General features: G+C 37.6%; 1 protein-coding gene across 2 annotated transcripts in view; it reads left to right on the top strand.

Annotated features, from left to right (window-relative positions):
* Positions 1-22,299, top strand: part of RBFOX1 (RNA binding fox-1 homolog 1) — a 1,184,784-nt gene that overhangs the window by 806,889 nt on the left and 355,596 nt on the right. Inside the window, exon 6 of one of the 2 annotated variants that reach the window (XM_065645206.1) lies at positions 3,405-3,446. The exons of the other annotated variant lie outside the window; for it this stretch is intronic. Coding sequence (XP_065501278.1) covers positions 3,405-3,446 — 42 coding nt within the window. The remainder of the gene's footprint in view (positions 1-3,404; positions 3,447-22,299) is intronic. 2 annotated transcript variants of the gene reach the window in all.

Here is a 22,299-nt window from a genome sequence, read left to right as displayed (position 1 = left end):
ATTGTTTTCATTTGTTCCAATCTAGTTGTTTGGAAGTAAAGAAGCAGCAATCATTCTAGCTTTTTCCATCTCCGTGTTATTTATGATTTCATAGACATCTACTCCCAGCCATCTCTTTTCTAGGCTGAAGTATTCTGGTCTTCCTTCTTGTTCCTGTCTACATGGATTTCCTTATCTGTAACCACCTTTGTCACCTCTGTGTCTGAAGGCAGAATGCTTCTAAGTCTGTGCAGCTCATGTGAGGTCAGAGCCAGAAGTTTCTTCCCATGGGGAAGAGGAGAACACATTCTGTTGAAGGTTGATGTTAAAGGTACAATCCGAATATATTTTCCACTATATCTAAGTGGAGATAAAATAGTAAATATGAATTTCAAAAAGTCTTTCCAAAAGACTCTTCACAATCATCTCAAAAGTGCCTAGACTAATACTACGGAACAGTTTGCAGCTGCAGTAAATGAACGAAGTATCTTCATAGTTCAGCTAATCATGTAGTCAGCATGTCCAGGCCCAACAGGATATGGCGGAAGAAATGGGAAGAACTGTAAATCTCTCCTTGTTTGTGTGTTTTATCAGAGAGACTAAACTTGTGAGCCATGTATGGTTGTACAGTAGAAAGGTAAGAAAATCAGAGCATAAACACATTACAGATGAGACCAATGGATTATCTAATTCTGAATCCCGTGGCTGTAAAGCAAATGAAAATCTGTTTGTTGTTTCTTAAGTAACAAAGCAATTTACAGCAGCATTTCGGTAACCCATATCTTCTGTCAATTTCTGTGCTTAACATATTTTCTACATTTTTGGCTTCTTCTGAAACTTTTAAAATTATTACTACTTTGAAAGTATTTGTAGTACTTAATACCTACGAAGGTTACAGTTCTATTATGTTCCGCAGGCAAGTTTTGAAAAATACCCCTGTTGCAAAAGTTACTCTCTCTAGGCTTCTAACCAGAGATAACAGGCAAAACTGACAGGAGATTTAAAAGAAAGTTTGAGAAAATCATGTTGAATTAAATAAAAAGCAATCACAATATTCCAGCATTCTGTAATGCGTTGCATGTTCTATTATGTTCTCCTTTTCCCCCTTTGTTTTCTTTAATTAATCACCATGTTGTTTGAGTTTTATTCCTCTTTTAATGCCTGAAGAGTACCCTGTGAAATACTGGAGTTAATGGTAGAGGCTGAACATTTAATCTAGAAAAATAGCTGGTATCTCTAAAACACAAATTGTAGAGTGTAGGACTGGCAGCCTTATCCAAATAAGCTGACCAGTGAAATATTGTAAAGACAAATAATTCCGGATGTTGTTCAGTTTGCTAAGTGGAGCTCACATGCCGTCAGTTTGGCAAATGACTTCATTTCTTTGTGCACCCATTTATGTATGAAAAACCCATAGTGATGTCTGTCTTGTCTTGCTCAGGACAAAACAGAATAAGGTACTTGTAGTGTTGTTATGTTTATAGCGTGTATCCTACAAACAGTTGTAGAGTGGGTAACTTGACATGGTCGCAATTTTAAACTTGTTTGTTTTAACATATCTAGGACCACTGTCAAAAACAAATATTCACATTTCAACTATTTTTTTTTCCTGAAAATTGGAATTAAGATCTCTGGTGTAGAGACTTAGAGAAAAGCCTAAATAGTAATAGTGAAAAAAGTAAAAGGTTAAAAACAAACAAACAAACCACCAAAAAACAACCCACAACACCTTGCTTTGAACTTGGACTAGATGATCATCGTAGGACCTTTCCAACTGAAATATTATCTTTTATATTTTGTAAACAATGTGATTAGATGCACCTAGAGCAGATTCAGATCTGAAATTAACTCTTGAGATTTATGCAAGTACACTTATAACGCAGACTAATATCACCGTAAAGTAATTTATAAATGGTAGGAAGGCATGAACTCTGAAAAATGGAATCTTTAGTCTGCAAGAGATAGTGACTTTAGCTGTTTTAATGTTACTCTTTTATGGGAAGATTGTAAATAGACCTATGCTGAATTCCTTTACCTTTTGTTTCCTACTAGACGACTTCAAGAAACGTATCAGAGCATTTGTGGTTGTTACATTTGTATTTTTGTACAGTGACTTTGTTGTCAAACTTCATATATTTTTTATATATATAAAAATATATATATTATATATATTTATATATAAAAAAATATATATAATATATATATTTATATATATATATATTAGGACTCGTTTTTCTGTGTTGAAAAACGGGCTGGCAGTTTTATTCTTTAGTAAGTAACTTTGCCCGAGAAGTTCCCCTTTTCATCATCACAACAGAGTAAAAATGTCTCGTCCAAACAGGTATCGGTTGATGTTTTAACTTTTTGTAAGTGCAAAGTAGTGGAAAGTGTACTCTGAATCTCTGAAAATATCCTTAGAAAATATTGCATCAGTTTTCTTTTTCATGTTTTATGAATTGTGTTTGCCAGATACATTAATTACAGAAATGGCAGTGTTTACGCTTTCAACGCTAATTATACTCACTAATGATACTCAATTATGATTCTAAAAGTATTCTAAAAATATTTAAAAAGAAAACGCAAGCAAGCAAAGAGCCTCTCACCACAGGCTGGTCAAGTCAACGCCTGAGCGCCTTCCCGAGCACCTGACCAAAGCGTTCACAGGTTTGTTCCATAGGTCCTGCTGGCAGGACTGGGTTAGAAACCAGGGAGCTGGGGAGCAAACGGGGAGCTGGATGTTTTGCTGCTGCGGTTCCGTTCCTTGAGCTCTTCCGAGGGCAGAGCGGTGACTTCACAAACGGTGCTGCCATCGGCGACACGTCTGCCGTTACCCGGCACTGAGGTCTTGCTCAGCAGCCAGCTCTCACGCTCCAGGAGGGTTTCTCAGAAGCCTGGCAGAACATAAGGGCAGCAGTATGGAAAAAATACGCATTGCAATCAAGCCTTCTTCAGAGGTATTTTTATATCAGATCAGAACTCGAAGTTGTCATAGGAATGTGTTTGATCACTTTTTGAGGCTTTATTTCTAAGGTGTGCTGTGAATATCTCATGGTACCATAGTAGTGGGACATTCAGAAATGTAACACAGACTTGTGGTAGAACAAAAAAATGGGAAAGCCTCTTCCTGAACTGCCAATGAGATCTTTAAAATCTCGAAAATGCTCTTCTACTTTTGACTTGTGTTGGCTTCTGTATTCATTTCCTTTTGACCTTTGTGAATTTAAAATAGTAAGTAAAAAAATAACTTTTTTGCAGTAACAATTTGATCTAGATCCACAATACTGTGTTTCGACTCATGGCTGTGTTTCCAGTAGTTATTCCTGTAAGATATGTAGACCTAGCAGCTTTGTTGTTGCAAGAATGCTATGCTTTCAAAGTTGTTGTTTTCTGTTGTTTTTTTTCTTTTTTCTATTTTCTTCTCGTAGAGTTCAAAGCAACAGATGAGTTATGAAAGAGAACAACTAAGGGTAAGTGCAATGACATGCAAAATGTTCTGTTTAAAATATAAGCAGAATCTAGTTTGTGCTACTGACAGATGGTTTATTTAAAAGGAACATATTTAGCTCATGTGTTGCTTGTTAGTAAATATTGTACATATCTCCGTATAAAACAGTTACAGTAGATACAAGGGGGTTTTTTGTAATTCAGTGAGATTTGGCAGTAAATACCTCTTTCTGTGAGCTCTCTTGGCACTCAGTGTGCTCTTCCTAGGCACCATGAGAGGATTTAGTAGTGGTAAAGGTCACCAAGTTTCTCAGACTTTCCCCACTACCAGATTGTTCTGAACAAGACCCTCCTTTGGAATTTTATGTATAGCATGTGTGCTTTCAGAAAGAAGTCAGCGCTAAAAATGTGAGGGAATTGGCAAAAAACGTCCAAGTATTTTAGCGTTTCCATTGGTTGTGTCTAATCTGTAAATAGGATAGAGTTCCTCAACCCAGGCTGCTGACCTTTATTTTATTTTCCCCTTTTCCAATGTTAAAGTGATGGTGTTTTAAACAGGTTTTAGTCCATGCTCCCTTTAAATGCCAGATATCTCTGCAGATGCTTTTTCATCACAAGTATTTCCTTTTTCAACTGGTTGATTCTAGTATTTGTTTGGAAAGGCATAAGAGTTTTCATTTAAAAAAAAAAAAAAGGTTTTGGTTCATCCAAGTATTTCTTAATAGACATACATTTATTGATACCACGACAGGTATTTTCTTGAAATTTCACATGCAAGTAGAGGGGGAGAGGCAGGCCTGAAAGAAGTGTAAGTTTTTATGTATACAAAAATATTACTGGAAATAGGAAAAAGCAGCTTTTTTTTCTTTTTTCTTTTTCATTTTATTAAGCATCAGCAGTGCCTGCATACTTGCAAGTATAAAGAATATTTTCCAGTTTTAAAATAAGTTGTGCAGTGTTCTTAAACATTCAGCCACTCATTAGATAAACTTCATCAACATTTCTAGATGCTTCGTCTGGTCTTTACCATATTTGCAATGGGATTTTTTTGTAAACAAGTTATGCAAGAATGATGCATCACATACTGTCCTTGATTCTTTTCTTGCTGATATGTGACTGCATTGCTATTGTACTGGGGCTGGAGTGACAAAGCTTTGTTTTATCACTAGTAATGTCTCAACAGAGCAGCTGTCAAAGTCAAAATATTGCAATAGTACCCAAAAGACAATCTTTTCCAGAGGTAGCAATGCCATGAGAACAAAAAAAGTTTTCATTTGGTTTTATTTTTTTATTAAGTTTTCTCTTTTGAATGAAGGAAAGTATTGTTTTGAAATATAATGGGAGGAGGCCCCCAGCTCTTTCTTCAGGTAAATATGTGTGACTTTTCTTAGTAGTGGATAAAACGTGACACAGCAGAACTTTCATTTATCTTTCTATCCAGTATTACACATTTACATTAAACAATTAGCTCAGTGCTTATGATGCTTTTATATCAAAATGTGACTTATCACGACAGCTTAGGAAAAAAACCACATCTCCAACCTACTAAGATTAGGTACATCTTGCACCACTGCTGTGAGGTCCCTGTTACACGAATACAGTGATGAGTGGAAACGCTGTTCCTGAGGCCGGGATGCCATGAGATCATTCACCAGCCCACCGTGTCAGAGCTCGTGGCCGGAGCACAAAACCTGTAGCCATCGAGAAGTCTCACCCGGCCGGGCACAGTGAAAGCAACAACTGCAGCGCCCAGCGTGGCAGAGCTGGTCCTTCCCCTGCCCGCTCCAAAACGCCCAAACTTTTGCCGGTGCCCAGAGTCTGTTCCAGTTTACAGCAGCTCATCTGCTGTGGCAGAAGGTCACGGTGAAATTCAGTATAGTGCGTGGAGGTGTTCTGGTCACAGTTCAGTGCTGGCACCTCTGACCCTCCTCAGCCGTGGTGTGAACAGCCTCCGCTGCCGGGGTCTGTGATACTCGGGCTATAACGTGACCATTCTGTGACATTTCGATTGGTGCTCTTAAAGAAACATTGAATTGGCCGGGTTAGATTTTTCAGGCCTGCAAGATTTTCTTTTGGTGTTCGTGACCTACCATGAATACCTGGATATGATGCAGTCTTTTTCAAAATGAAATATTGTTTCATCCCAACAGAAAGAATTGAAATATGCAAAGAGCACAGGATTAAAACAACAAAATGCGAACAGCCATTTGTGTTCGTTAAACTGAGTTAAAGCACGATTATCCTTAGATCATCTAAGAACATAACAGAAAAGGACATATCTCCCACCTTCCTTGCGAAGTCTAAGATGATGTGTCTGCCACTCTCCTTTTTTGATTCCCTAGTCATTAATTTATCTACAAGTCCTAAAGAAGCTCCGAAGGAAATACACTTTAAGAACGGCTCGTTTAAAGCATAGTAGTGCAAATAAATAATTAGACATCGTGTGGCTACAGAAAGGAATATCCGAGTCTTCATGTAATCATTTGTTCCGACTTTTCTCACCTCTTATCTCTTTGCTTTTAAATTCTAAATGCAAAGCAAAGACTCAGTGTTCTGGAATAAAGCATTTAGAGTAATGAAACTCTCATTTATATTGGAGCCTCTATCCGCTATACATTATATTTACAATGAATGATAATTCTAATAATTAAGTAAGTCTGTATATTTTAACACTTTTCTGCTCAAGCTTTGAAAATGATCGCGACCACAAGTTTGTAACTTATGCGCCTTGGCAACATTGTACAATTCCCAGCTAGACTTAAATGTTTATACTTTAATTATTTAAAAGAGAATTCATACAGAAAGCTACCGGAATTTTATCTCTAACATAGCTGGTTGGTTGTGTTTGGTTTTTTGTTTTGTGTGTTGGGTTTTGTGGTTTTTTGGTTTTTTAATATATATAACACAAGCTGACTTTGGTGTATTTCCCTGAGATTTAATTTTTTTTTTTTTTTTTAAATTACAAAGCATTAATGCCATCTTTTAAAGTTTTCCTTTCTCTTGGAAATGATTTTCATTACCATGTCTGCCTGGCATATTTTTTTTCATATTTCTGTAATTTCCTTTTGGCTTTCTAATCTGGCTTCATTTAAATCAAGTTGTACTGAAAAGCTAATGTGTCTTTAAAGGGAAATTCGCTCATCAGTATCTCACTCTCCAGCTCCATCCACATGCTGCTTTTTCTCAGCATTTCCTTTAAAGGACTTTAGTCCTCCTCATTCTATTTTGTGTTCTCCACTCCTGATCTATAAATCTCTTCTTGGATGATACACTCCATCCTCTTCTCTGACTCTTTCCTACTGCCACTTGCTGTTTTATGAGTCGCTGTGTGGAGCTTAATGTAATTGTCATTCTGATATATTATAAATGACCTGTAAAAACACAGAACTCACAGCTTGCTCAAAATCATTTAAAAACACCTCTCATATTTGGGTCTAAAAAACAGACTTTGAAACATGAATGATACAGGTTATTTAAGGCTGTGAAGAAAATCAGGATACCAGCCTAGGTAGAAATAAGCTGTAGTCATAACGCTGTAGAAAAGTTCAGTGACAGCCTCAGAAGTCTGTTTGCTGCTTCCACTGAACCTTCCTTACTGTTTCGACTTTTACCTGGGATTTTGATTTTTTTTTTTTATCATAGCCTAAGGGTATTATTTAAACTTAGAGGCTACCTTAAACCTCACTGAGCTCTACCCGACGTTCCTTTCAACTAAGAAATTATTACTTTGCATTATCAACTTAACCGGTAATGTAATTGTACTTGTTTAAAGTGAACAGCTGTAATTGTTTAAAGTGAACTGCTCTATCTGTGTTTACATGCATGAGTTTTGCTGTATAAGCCAATGCTTTTGGTCCTTATGCAGCAATCCTTGATGAGCTCTTTAAGGTGGGCACAGAGCAATTTTCAACTCTGTTAGGAAGGTTTATAAATATTCCTGTGAATACCAATGATGTCTAATGGTAAATGGTGTGATTAACTTCCTTGGCCTGAAATTTCAAGTGACCTAGTTGTTGCTCTAATTAACAGCTTCTTTCACATGCACTTACTATCAAGATGCATTATATGCAGCCAGAGTTCCTTCTTTGGTCTGAAATATGGGAAGGGCAGAGTCCTACTGCCATCTTGTATTTAATATCACCTTATATGTTTTATAGTACTCTAATTTTCAAGGAGATGAAAGTAAGTTTTGCATTCAATATTGTTGTATTAGTCTTGTCTTTCAGACAATAAATGAAATAAGCTGTGACATGCAGCCAGAAATGTATTAAAGTTAGGCCAGGTAGAGGACAAACAAAAGCAAATGCTTTTATGTCCAGCATAATTATTTAACAACCATAATCCTGCAATATTTATCTTTTTTGTGTCTTTGTTCAGTGCATTAACTCATCAGGTTGTAAGGTGCTTAGGGGGTGTATTTTTTTTCTGTTTTTTGAAACTTTTAAATGAAAATTTTTGAAGATCATTGTGGTATTAGCTTTATCCAGTGAGCTAAGAAAAATCTGCTCATAATTTTTGTGTACAATGCTCCTCTGATGCACTAAAGGAGGTGAATCATGGTTCAGTGGTAGGTGCTAATTTTTAATCCGTTTGAGCTGAGGGCAGAGAGGGGAATAAAACTGGAGAGAGGAAAAGAATCAGAGTGGAAGTGATTTGTGAAGTACATGTTATTTTTTTAACCATGTTCTGAAATAATTTACTATGGTGATAGCAGAGCAGAACTTCTGTGTTTCAATCTCTCCCTCTTCCCAGACCGGACAGGGGAAAAGGAAAACTATATAAGCTTGTTGCATGTGTCTGTGGTGTCTTGTCTTGTCACCAGAAAGCAACACAGTAATTTATAGCATTTCTGCAAAACTGGGCAGCTAGTTCTGGCCATTAATAAAACTTTCAGTTTTTCTTTTCCTTCTGAAAATCTCTTGGTACGCATGGGCAACCAATGTGGAAGAGTAATCTGGAGCTACCCAGTATTATACATGCCTCTCCTAAAGGAAAAAGGGTTAAAGAGGAAACACTAAGATACGCTAGCAGAGTAGGATCGATCTACTTTTCTTAGGAATTCGTATAGGTTATGCTGCATTCGACATGCTAACAAGTGGCTTAAAATTATCCTTCTTTAATTTCTGTAGTTATTCTTGCAGTGAGCTATATGTGTCATCATCCTGTAGGTGTATGGTAAAGATAGAGGTAGGCAAGTTTAGTAAGAGGGCATCGTGTTTTGACATGGAATGAAATTAGAGTAATCTCATCATTTTACAAGCTACATTCCCAGTGGTTCCATAAAGAGTAACTCACAGCATAGTTTGGGGGGAAAAAAAAATACTGGAACTAAGATTTGAAGAAGAATCAAAGGATTGTAAATAGTCCACCAATTTGGGGGGGAGAGGGGTTAAGTGTAGGGATGTTTTTTCATTTAAATTTTCACCTAGCTTGAAATTAATGTGTGCAAAAAAAAAGCAACTAAAGAAATATGGTGAAATTCTGTTTCAGTCCTGCTGGCAGTTCTGGTATATTCTAGAAGCCTCCCTAAGCATAGGAACTTTCTTAGATAACCCTGGCCTCCAATTTGTTGTTTAATAACCATGGTATTAAAAAAGTAACAATGGCTAGGTAATGAAAATTGTTATGGTTCGTGTTTAAAGTGACAGAGCCTCTCACCGTGAGGATGCTGTTATCCTCTTGAAGTGCTAACTGCTAATAATGTGCTCCTTTGATCAAGAGAATAATGTTTGCAGCACTTCCATTTGTTGAATAGTGATGGTGCTGCTCACTTCAGGTTCCTCTAAATTCTTTCAGGAATAGCAAAGAAACCTTTAGGTATTTTCCTTGTCTCTGCTGCTGATGGAACGCCACTCAGAAAACCTTCCGTTCCTTTCCTGATGTTGTTTTGGCATCTCTCTCTGAGAACAGTAGGCAGAGGACTTTCTGTTTTTTCAAGTGCCACTTTCTCTTGAATTCAGCTTTGATTTTTGCGCAGTCAAGTATTTTCTCAGTGTGGTGCTTCGTAATTGCTGAAAACTGAAGAGTTGCAGTAATATTTGGTGAACCTGAAGCACTGTTTTCAGTAATTACCTGTCCATTTAGCGTGGCAGACAGATTCTGTCTAGAGCTGCAGCACACTATGTGGAATTGGGCAGCTACTCAACGTGTTTTCCAAGTCATGTTTGTATACAGACAGTCATGGATAGGGATTTGGTCTGTGAGGCAGTTCACTAAATGTAACCAAGGTGCAGGAAGTGGCAAACTTCTGAAGGGCTAGAAGGAAATAGATTTCAATAGTATAAAGGCTACTGAACCAATACCCAACATTAATTCAATATCCTGGTGCTCTTGTCCTCCTGCTACAAAAACATGAGCAACACACGGTACTGGGTCCACACTGTATCTGGAAGCAGCTTTTGCTCTCAGAACAGCAACTTTTGGTACAGGCTCTTTGCAATGACTTCATACGGCTTCTTTTGCAGAACACTCGCTGCAATCAGTGATGCTGCCCTAGAAAATAAAGACTTTCTTGCTTATTTTGTATTTGCTGAGAGGGTGCTTTTTCCACCTAGCTTTTATAATTTCTCTTTGATCATCTTGAAACCAGACCTTTAAGTGCACTGCTTTAACAGTGTTTATACTGTTGTGACTTTCTTAGTTCAACCTCTGCTGTTGCTGAGTCAATTTGACTGGCAAAGATCACAGTTGTCTTTAATGTCACATCTCATTCAGGCAGGAAACACTACCTAGTTTGAAGTGCATTTTTGGGGAGTTGGTTGTTTTTTTGCCTGGTTTTTTTTTTTTTTTTTTTGGTGGTGCTTTTTTGTTTGGTTTGGGGTTTTTTTTGTTGGTGGTGTTGGTGTGTGGATGTGTGGTTTATTTATTTTGGTTTGTTTTATTTGTTTTATCCTGCACCTGGGTTTGGGAAATCACCAATATCGAGACAGACCGGGGGATGAATTGATTGCGACATGGAAGAAATAGTAAGCAGGTATTTCTATACTGATGATATTTATCATGATATCTAGAGGATCCATTTTATAAACCAGCAAGTTGAGAAAGGTAAAAATGCTTGGCTGATTTGTAACATCTTTGTTGTTTCTCACCCCTGGGAGAAGCTGACCTTGACTCAGGAATGTTCTTCCCCCACATCTGTTTGCTGTTGTGTATTTTGAAGCTTTGATCACCTCTGTTATCTTTAAAGACAGTATGGTGTAAACAGGAGAGGGAGGGAGGTATAAAAAGTACATCATATCACAGGCATTTTTTTTATGCTCCGCCAATATTGGAAATTTAAGCCCTTATGTAAAGGAGTGGCTACATATGTATTATTCTAGGTAAGTAATCAAATACCATGTAGGCAGTTATTCCATAAGTAATGGGCAAAAATACAGATAAAGTCTGTGCTGTGAGGTTCGTTGGGGCAGTTTATAGCATTTCTTTCATACAGTAGTTGTCTCTTCCTTTGAATTCTTAAGATCTTGCTGAGTACAATACTGAAAGTTAGAAAGTGGCCTTTATCTCAAGGTCACTTTCTTACTTGATAGCAGCTGCTGTCCAAATTAATACACATAATGCACATAATTAATAGTTTTATTACCTTGATTTAGTCATTTCCTTTGGTTGGTTTTCCCTACATGCTATAGATTACTTTATATGCTCCTCCTTTTTTTCCTATTCTCTAAACTACTGCTTTCTACAACTGTTTTCATCAGTGTTAAAAATCGTCTATATAGCACCATAAATTAGAGGCACTTTACAAGCACAGAGTAAGGTACAGCCTTTGCCCCAAATAGTTTCTGGTTCAGATAGATCCTTGATTTTTGGTGTACCTCTTTTACTTAAGACAACGTCCTGGGAATTTTCAGGTAGATTGCGTTAATGTCCTGTTTTATTCCCACAATTTTTCATGGTCAAATGATGGTGATCGCAACTGTAGGCTTCAATTTATGTGATGTGGATAACTAACCATTTGTTTGCTACTTAGCATAAAGTTATTGGAAACAATTCTGCTTACTAATAATTCCAGGCACACATTTTTCTGCATATACATTTGCATCAAAAAGCTGCAGGTGCTGGAAAAAAATCCAGACTTTTGATCATTTAGCTTTCCCTGTACTCCCCTCCCCCTTCTTTTTGTCTCGATACTGTAACTGGCATTTGCATTTTTTGTAATGAAAACTCCCAGGAATTTTCATGTGATATTGCCACAGTGCCCAAGTAAAAACTTGACAGCGTTGTCTGCGATGATGTGTTTGAAAAGGTAGCTACTTCTTTTTTCAGTTTGGCTCATTTGCTAGGCTCCCAACCCAAGGATATCATTTAACTTGAAAATCATGAAATACACTTTCTGATATTTGCCTTAAAAGCAGGAATCCAAAATACAGCAAAGGAATGTTACTGTAATGTTTACTATCCTTCACCTTTAAATAGAGATTAAAAAACAAATAGCAACAAACAAACAGGAAGTCTCCAGGAAGAGTAGCTAGGAATAATGTAAAATTACTGTATTGACCAGAAGTTATTTATGTAGATGAAATCAGAGGTGACGTGAAAAAGGCCATAGTGTTCATGAATCACTGAACAGCAGTCAGTGAAAGGCTGTTAAAAATCATTACGAATACATTCTGGTAAAACGCTCCCATGATAAATTCTTCCTTGCATTAGATTTTCACTACCTCCCAGCTACTGCTTTGTGCTCCTGATGGCACCGAACAGTCTCCTTCAGTAGTTATGCACTTGAAGGACTGGGGAGAGAAAAATTGGAACCGTGTGGAAATTTTGGGGACAAGGGTGAAGTGAAAACAAGTCTCTTTCCACTGCCTCTGTCAGGAGTAATTGTGGAGAATCAGAAACTTGCTGTGAAAAGGAGCTCCTCCACCAAAGCCAAAGGGCAGTGATAACACAGGCGTCCAAAAATCTTAATAAAATCAGTCTACAGAGTTCTTTTTAGTCCCTTGCACACAAAACCTCAGTAACATACCATAATAACACAGTGATGTAGACTGAGATGCATTTAAAATAAAATAATTAATGGCTGAAATTGTAAAAGTAAAAAAGTTTCTGGAAATCTTATTAACACTTCTGTAATTACTTATTTCAAAAGTTATGTTAGTGACATGAGTGCTGCAGTTAGTCAAGTTCCCATTGTGAAAATTATAGCTAAGTGGTCACACACAACTCTCTTCTGAGCACTCGTATTCAGAAGAGCAAAAATATGTGGTGTATGTAGTCAGGTGTGTTAAAGATCTTGCCTGGGTATAGTGACATGGCCAGCTGTGAGGAGAAAGCTGCTTTGTTATTAATCATCCTCCCAGAAGACTGTCTAGGAAACATCAGCTGGAATCATTATAAATACAACTGGTCTGAAAACAGAACTTAATATCTTTTCCATACGCTATTCAGATAGTTCCCAAGATGTTGTCATTCATAATCTGAAGAATCCTAGAATTATAGAAAAGCCCAAGTTGGAAGTTACCTCAAAGGATCATCTGGTCCAACCTTTAGAAAGGGCTGAAAGAAAAAAATCCCATTTTTCAAATTGTTTAATTAAGCGGTATTTCCACGTTTGATTCAGAATCATCAAGCTTTATTTCGAAAGCATTGAAAATGCTCAAGTTATTAAAAATAGAAAAAAAGCATGCGACTGTAATCAAACTGCCATTAGTATGACAATGTGGAGAAAATTCAGTTGAAACAAACAGTTTTGACATTGTTACAGTAAATAGCAAAAGCAGATTTATGTTCCTGCACATTTTTCCAAACTAAATTCCATGCAGCCGCTTGTCGCGTTCCTGTGTTGTTTGTTTTGCTCTCCTGCTGAAGCTGAAGCACAGTGTGGACGCACGGTATGGACGCGCGGTATGGATGCGCAGTATGGACTCATGGCTCTGCGCTTCCAGCAGCGCAGTCTGGAGCACTCCCAGTCCCATGGCTCAACCTTCTGCCGGCTGCGGGTGGTGCTGGAGGCCCACGGAGCACGTGTTCCTTCCTCTGCCCGGTGCTCTAAGGAGTGTAAACAGTGTTGGAATTTGTTACCTACGAATACTCTTAAAAGATCTGTCTTAGGATAAGAAAATCTTAGCGTATGTTTAATTAGGTGTCCATGCTCTCTGACTTGCATTCTGTAATTGTGGAAGACCTAAATTCAGAACATTTAGCTGATGTGGAGACTCACAGTACAGAGAGTATCTGAGTTAATGCTGGGGGAAACAATGCACCGAGTGGCCATATGGGCTTTTGTGCCATTGATACTGCAGCCCGGAAGCCTCTCTGCCTGTAAAGAATTGTATTAATGAGCTCTACTCATTTAGAATGTCTTCGTTTGAAATGCAGGTCGTAACAGAAACACACCTTGCTGGTTACTGCTTTGCTCTGTGCGTAACATACTTTGGATACGTTAACTAAATAGAAGCAGGGTACCCATTTCTGAATGTTCTTCGCGTTTTTCCATATTGGCACATTAAATTTCATATGTCAACAAAATAAAAGTATCTTTTGAAATGCCTTAATATTGTTTATTTGCAACGATTACTTTGCAAAGATGCTGTGGTTTAGCAAGGTCTTGCTCAGTGAAAAGCAGCAAGAGACTGTGATGCCTTTGATCAGCATTTTGCAATTTACTGTGTGTGAAGCCCAGCTGAGGCTAATGTAGTTCCAGAGAGAAGTGACAGTGACACTCTCACCTAAGGCTGTGGTCACAGAGACGCTGCTCTTTTTTCTTACATTTTCTCAGAAGACAAAAGCAGATGGTGTTTGCTCAACCGCTTGCTGATGCTCTTTTAGTCCAACTTGAAGTATCGACAACCTTTTGTCATGGGGAGTGCATCAGAACCGTGGAGTAATCTTGGGCTGCATCAAAATGTCGCCACCATGTTAGTGATTTGTCTATGAAGAAAGATGGAACCATAAAGTGAAGATCAGTCACTCCTTGTGATGCTACTGGAGAAACTCCCTCCTGAGGAAAAAAGTTAAGCTCAGTTTTCACACATACTCAAAAGTGAGTATTTCCAGTTTATATTATCAGAAGAATCTACATTTTTATTTGAGAGATTATATTTCCAGAATTTTGTTATCTTCACAATAGGGTGTAATTTGTTTTATTTTGTTTTATTTCAGTGTCGGTACATGTGCATTTGCTGTTGGAAACACTTAACTTTGCATTTCGTTGCTGGGAAAGAAGTATCCAACTGATGTGAACCATGAACCCCTTAGGAAAATAGAAAATACATAGATTCACAGCATCTCAGAACTCAAATTAAATATTTAGTGTACAGGCTGGATCCCTCCTAATGGAGAGTGTCTGAGGTAAGCATGGCATCTCTAATATACAGTCAATTTAATAACTGAAAGCGTGGGCAGCTAATGTAAGGAGACAATACGGTGAATATTTTGATTTTTAGACAAGAGAATTGTATGATAAGTGAACTTTGTAATTGTGAGAGTGTACGGTCAGGAGATGCAACTTCATGTTGCTGAAGGAATTTCTAATAGTACCGGGAGGCAGTGGGGTACACTGACGTGCACACAGGTTTGCTTACTGGCCAGTTTCTTTCCCTTTCGGTGGCCGTGCAAGTACAGAATCAGAGGACTGACTTGTTTTGTAGCGCTTGACACATGCAGCAAAAGGATGCCAAATTTGACCTTTTGCAATAAGCTGCGTACTCCCAACATTTTTAAGACCAGGAAAAAAAGAATGTTCCTACTATGGGGAAGGGGCATAGTGACCTAGTTATCACCCGCTAGCACTGCGGAGGAACTCTGCAGAAGTCCATTCTCTCGGCGTGTTCCTTGCAGCAATGTTGTGTGCGTTTACCTGCAGTGTGGATTTACAGCTTCTTAGCCATGCAGCACTACTGTAAATACAAGTACTTCTTTACAGGAGGTTGTGTGTTGCACTTTGAAGAACAGGTAGTTCTAAAACAAAAACAACCGTGTCCTGTTTAAAGAAATTTTAAATCTAGAGATGAGTCTTTGTACTTTTAAGCATTCAATGTGAACAAGAACAGGCTGTGGATAACTGCATGCAGACCCATTCACAGATACGTTATACTCTGAGATGACAGAAGACATTCCCTCTACTAGACTTCCAACACATGTTCTTCATCACATCCCTTTACGTTCCCTGGGTTCCCTCCCATAGTTTGGACTGATAAGCAGAAGTTTCCTGATGTATTTGATTTCAAAATAATTTGATATCACTTCTGTAAACCAGAACCAGTTGCACATTGCATATATTAAGCAAACACTGATGAAGCCTTAGCTATTGTCTCTCTGCTGATTTGTCATTAATAACACAAATGGTTCCAGTAAATGTCAAGTGTTTCTGGAAAAACATGGTCCTAGACCTATTAAAGGGGAATGTTCAGTGAGTCTCAAGGCAGAAGCCAAAAAGAAGGAAGGGCTGTGGAGTATATATGCAGACATAAAGATGATGGAGGGATTCCTACAAGACACAAAATGAAAGGCAGGCAAAGATGCCCAAAGTGTTTTTTGTGGTCTGGAAGGCAGCCAAAAAGGCATTGATTTATTAAAGAGCAGCTTCCCGGCTTCCTTTTCTTGATGTGATGGTGCCATTAGAGCTCCTCGAGCAGTCTCTGATTTCCTTGAGAATGAGGAACAGGAATTTCAAACAAAACACCAAAAGAAGATTCTGAAGGGAGTTATCTTCCAGGTCTATGACACTGCCAGACCAGCGCTTAGGCTGTGTACCTGACTGGAGAATTCAATATGTGAAGTATCTGCCGGGGATTGCATATATGAGTTCCCTGCTTATTAAACGCAGTGCCTACTTGTGTAAAACGTATCCTGCCAATCGAGCATGCGGGTTTTTGCACTTTCAATTGTGATGTGGTATACAAAAACTAGCTTTAATGAGACAGGTAATCTAGGAATTGAGAGTCACCAGTTAAAAATGACACAACTGTTTTGTTAACGGAGTTAACTCGGTGCTGTTCTTGTGGACTGGTAATATCCTGGGAGTGATTTAACACCTGCAGCATCCTCTTTTTTCTGTCTCTGTAGCTATCTGAATTCTCTTATGGCATTTCTTTTCTCTTCCACATTCACTCTGGGAGTGTCCATGTATTTTAGTTTCATACTTGTCCATTTCCCGCCACCCCTACAGCGTTCCCTAAAATAACGTCCCCTCTGTGTACTTGTCACTTTACATGCCTGGAGATGGGTAATACCTGCCTTCACCAGGACTTTGTCGTAGAGGCCTTTCTGGTATTGTGAGGAGAACCTGGGCAGCCTAATGGCAGGTCTAATTCTCGCACTTTTCCCAAGAAAACAAGATTTGGGGTGGCAGAGGAGCCGTCTCAGGGCGGCCGACGAGGAGGCGAGCTCTTGGCGTGCGCTGCCCGGGGATCCACGTGTCCCTTACCGCGTCAAAACAAAACAACTGTCAGTGATGGGGCAGTTCTCACCTTCTTAAAAAACAAATGCAACAAGGAGACAGAGCATGAATTTGTTGTGTCAGATATATAGTCAGAAATAACAACTGCTAGGTTTGCTGTGATGAGTTCTATGGCCTTTGCTGAAAGGTAGGCTGGTTTATGATTTACTGTACTATTATAAGTGATAAAACTGATCCATTTGTTATCATCCAGTACATAAAAACTTCAGAATTTAAGGAGCCTGTACTAAATAACAATGGAATTTATAAACTCATAAACTTAAAATTACAGGGAAGTAGTCCTTAAGTCATTGCTAATAGCAACCTTTTATGATATTAGTGATGATTATCAAATGTTAACTTCTACTTCTCTTCTAAAACAAAATCTTACCTTAGGAAAGTTGCAATTAAAAATTAAGAAGTCATGGACATAATCTTTCTCTTAAGTTATTGTACAAGTGAGGCAAGTTTTATTTATTTTATCTGGGTGTTGTCCTTCCTGCAGGGCCCCACATCATCTGGCGTGCACCGATTTAGGCAGAAGCCTTGTTGGCTGATGTTAGCTGAGGAACAGGATTAGCTGGCTCTGCTACTGGGTAAAAGATCTTTTTTCCAGAGCAGATTTGAGTGTAGTATCTTGAAAAGAGAATCTTCCTGTGTTTCAATAAACAGATAATGGTTAGCAACAGTTGGTTTCAGATTAGCCTGTCCTAAGGAGAATATGTGTCCTCCTGTGGAAATGGAAATATCCTGTATGAGATTTCTTAAAATGCGTTAGGATGCTAACATTGTAAGCCTTCTCTGTGTTCTCTTGCATCAAAGATTTTATGGGCAGTGGAAAGAAGGTGTTGACTAGAACTAAGCAAACATTTGCCTGGAGATAATTTTTCTGATAACATTAGTTTCTTTTTCTGCTCTAGAGTAATATGAGTTATTTAATTAATTCATTCAATTTTATTCAACCATTATAAGGTATCAAGAAATAGACTGAGAGCCACTTGTTAGCAGTACTCAGTATTTGCTCTCCAACTTGCTTTGTTCGAGTTTGAATGATTACATGCTGAAACAGATTTGTTTCTTTTTGTTATCTGCATAAGCATAATCACTAAAATCAAGATTTGCAAAAACTCCTGGGCATTAGCTAGAAAAAGAAAACTGGAGAAACATACTAATGTTTCAGGAAATTTAGTTAAAACAGTGTTTTCTAATAGCCAGTAAATTCTGATCCCACTGTTACTGTGTTAATTCTCTGGGACATTATTCTTTAAGCATTTAATTTCCGTTCACAGACCTTACTCTTACTAAAGTCAAGTCCATCATCATCCCACAGTGACATCCTCCCTGATCAGGACTGAAGCTGAAGCCCAGTTATGACAGTTTGAAAACGAGAGTATGTGAGTTTTCCTATGGCTGCTGGGGTTTTCCTTGTCAGAATTATGGACAAGGGATTGAGCTGTTACCAAACAATGGTCACTAATAATTTTGCTTAATTATTGTCTGTTACTTACCCCAAAGAGTCTTGTCAGGATAGAACATTTGAATGTTGGGAGAAATGAGCAACTCACTTTGTTACAGAAATGGCACAAATGAAGTGTACACACCAGGCAAAGGGTCAGAGCCCTCCCATTGTTTCCCATCACCTTGCTGTGCTAAGAAATGGGAAAGTCAGTTTCAAATCCCTGGTTCTATAAGAAACTATGAACTGTGTAAATCCCATGTATGTGCCATAGAGTCTGGGATCAGAGGAAGCTCCCATCTGTCTCCATCTTGCTTTTCACTCCCTGGACTATACACTGAACACAACTCATCAGCCAGCCAGAAACCCTGACTCAATATTTTAAATTATGGTGATGTCTAATGACCAGTTGTTGGCTGGATGCTCCTCAGGCTTTCCTGGGACAATATTCTGACTTTGCTATACAGCAAACGAACACAGAAACTAATTTCTTGCATCAAAAGCAACAAAAGTGCTAAAGTACAAGAAATTAATTGAAAGTGGAAAAAAAAGAGTATGGAGTATGTGTGGTTAAAATACGGAATAGTTTATAAACCAACTGAACTATAAATAAAGTTGCACTTCAGTTGCTCTTCTACAGTTATGCTGAAATCCAAAAGCCAAAAAAGGCAACAACAACCCCCTTAAAACTGCAATGAATTAAGAGCAGATTAAGGGCTTGTTTGTTACCACACCTCTTAAATATTTGCAGTTTTTCATTTCATAAATCGCCATGATAGATGAAGCTGTAAGGTGTGGAAATTAAGCACAAACACAAATATTTCTAGTTCTCTAATTGTTTCAAATTATTTTGGTACTCTCTGTAAATTATGTGAGATTTTAGTGTCATTGCAGCTCATGTATCATGTGTCTGGTTGGTATCTTTTCCTAGTGGAGAAGCCAAAGGACGGGGTGGGGATTAATCACTAGTAATGTCAGTCTGATCCTTACAGTCACATTCCCTTCCTTCTTTATTAAGCATTTTTCAAAAATATTATTAAACGCTCTTTGCTTCAAATTCTAAAGTACTGAGACTTTAGTTGAAAACATGGACTCAGTAAAGTCAATAAAAGTTTTGTCTTTGCAATCTGTGAGTCAAATATGATTTCAGTATCCTTATATATGTTTATATATATCTAGCAGAAGAGAGATTGTACCATTTAGCACTGAGATTACCTTAATATTCTTTCAGTTCCTAGGAATCTTACATACTCTGCAAGATGAGAAACTTAAGTTTGCATTTTATCATCCAGTGCAGTAAGCAGCAATATCGATGATATTTCCAGTCTCTGTGCCATTAATAAATATGCCAAGATATGTCCATGAATTATACCCCTTTAATAAGGTAATGGAACTCCTAAAACCTAGAGTTTGATTTTTTTTTTTGAGTTGTTCAGATGCCAATAAGAATGTGCTGATCATATATATAACTGGTCTTGCTTAATTATGATTACACAATTATTTCATTTTTGCTATTATCAACTATTTTTATCTACCCTTAATATCTCACCAATCTCATGTGATTCCACAGGTAAAATATTTGATATTCTGATTGATTATAAAAGTTAAGGCTGTGGTACAGGCTGGTACAGAAGTGCCATGCTCTGAAGCTAAAACACTTGACAATGCCCCTATAGAAGAGCATCATATAAACATCTTTGACAGCATCAGCGGAAATGGGTCACCATTTCACAGCAAATAGCATATACTCATATTTGGAACAGAGTTTCTGATTGCCTGTTCTTGAAAAGAACAGCAAGATTCTCAATTATTTCAATAGCCTTTGACTGGAACCCAATGTCAGCTCTCCTGGACCAGCCTTTGTTACAAGGATCATGGTCAGTACGTTCTATTTGCTTTTTTTTTGGTAAATGCAGAAGAGGTAAGAACTAAACTTAGCAAACAGAGTTTGGTTTAAAGTTTAGTTACAGGTGCAAAAACCAGAGTAATACTCCTGTTTTTTCAGTCTTCTTTTTATGCACATTTTTCTACCTGCGCAGAAACTAGAGATGATCTAACGAACAAAGCATTTAATAATAACTGTACTAAAAATAAAACCCTTCAAATTAATGGTTTTGTATAGCAGCATTAGAAATTGTTCCACTTGTTTGAAGGAGTAAGATATGAAGAATTGACTGAGTAACCAATTTAATAATGAAGAGAATTTAGAATACAGAAAGATTAGTTGAGAGCCCTGGGACACAATTCACTGAAGTTTTATATGCTGCCTATGTTCAAAAACAGGGAAATTTTGATATAAAAGTGATTTATAGGCAAGAACCATGCACAGCCTTTTATCATATTAACAAAATCTTTGGCCAGTCTGAAAATTCTAAAGCCTCATGTGTTCAGGTGCAAAGATCAGAAAGAACTGCTGGCTGGTATATGTGCGGATACGTTATCAGAAAATGTATTTTCAGCTTAACTAGCATAATCTAGTTCATTCTAATGTGATACTTCAAGCTTATTGTAGTGTATTCGAATACAGAAGAACACAGTGCACTATACAGTAGACAAAATGAGGTGAAAGTGTACAGCTTAAAGGTGACGAGGTTAGGCCTGTTAGATTGCTGAATGTTGGTGGTTAAGTTGGCAGATGATTTAAACAACCCAAAACTCTAAACGAAAGGCTGTTCTTTTCCCTTTGAAGACTGTCTTTGTGAACTAAGTGGCTTTACCTCATGAAATGGCACTAAACTTATTTAAAACTATATTGTCCTTGCACGTTATCGTAGAAGTTATCACTTTAGGAACTGGTACGTAAATCTTTCTCTTCTGCTTTACCTGGACATAGTATTTAGTGGATCAAACTTTAATAGCTCTATGTATGTGTGTGTATATATATATATATATATATGTATCTGTTTATCTGTACAAACATCTCTGTATAAATCTTAGAATTGTCACATGAATTCACTGTTTTGTTTTTCTACGTTAAATCAGCTTTGAAATGTTGGCGGTATAGCAGGTAGTTTTATTTTGAATTCACCCCGGTGGCAGGAGTCTTCAAGACTCTCCTGATTACCATTAATTTAATGGTATGGATTTTAGTTTGCTCCCCCCAGTCCTGCTTTGCTATTATGTCTCCTTGTTATAGGCTGTTTCAGCAGGTGCCCATCCATTTGCCACCTGCCCTGGTGCAGTGAATGATTATGCAATTTAGTTAATGCGTTTTAATTATTTAGGTGACATTTTACCTTGTATGGTTAGGCTGAATATGTAAATTGATTGGAGTCTTCAGTTTAAAAGAATTACCATTTTTTTGTCTGAAGAAGTGCACAGTCTGTGACCAAAGATAATAAGTAATCAAGCATAAAAATAAGACAATAGTTCTGTTTAATCTCATTCCCTTGGTCATTTTTATACCTCCTCTTTTTATTTATTCACTGATTTATACTCATTATGTATATACTATAGTAGTTGATGCACTTAGTAGACAGACTGTAGCTTTCTACATCAATACCCAAAGCATATTATGGTAACAGCGTTATAAGCTGCCAGTTCACAAAGTCAGGGGTGATTTTCAAGACCAATAATAAAGCCTAAAAAGTGACCAAGGCTTGTTTCCTTTACATTGAAAAATTGTTTCTCACCTGAGGGTGCTGTTGATCAATTTACTAAATATATTGTGCATTAAAATGAGACATGCTAAACGAGTTAAAAATACTTCCTTTTAGAAAATGATAAAGGTCTGAGCTGCAATCAAAAACCCTGAGTCCTTTGCATACTCATTCATTTGCATAAAGTGCCTTCAACTTAACAGCAACAAAAAATCCAGTTCTCTGTATTAGCCTTTGTTAAACGTACAAATCACAATTCTTTCTAATTTTGATTTTAAAATACATCATGTGGCAAGAAAAATAAACCTACTAAAAATACATTAAATAAGCACAACGGCTTTTACTGTCATCTGATTTGCTGTTTGTGTTTCCCTGTTCCTCATACTGGCAGTGATCTCCCAGCAGTACAACAGCAGCAGCAATAACCCCATGAAGTCGGTAGA

Source organism: Caloenas nicobarica, chromosome 14, assembly GCF_036013445.1.
Source record: "Caloenas nicobarica isolate bCalNic1 chromosome 14, bCalNic1.hap1, whole genome shotgun sequence".
NCBI classification, from domain to species: Eukaryota; Metazoa; Chordata; class Aves; order Columbiformes; family Columbidae; genus Caloenas; species Caloenas nicobarica.
This window is presented reverse-complemented; position numbering and strand designations above follow the sequence as displayed.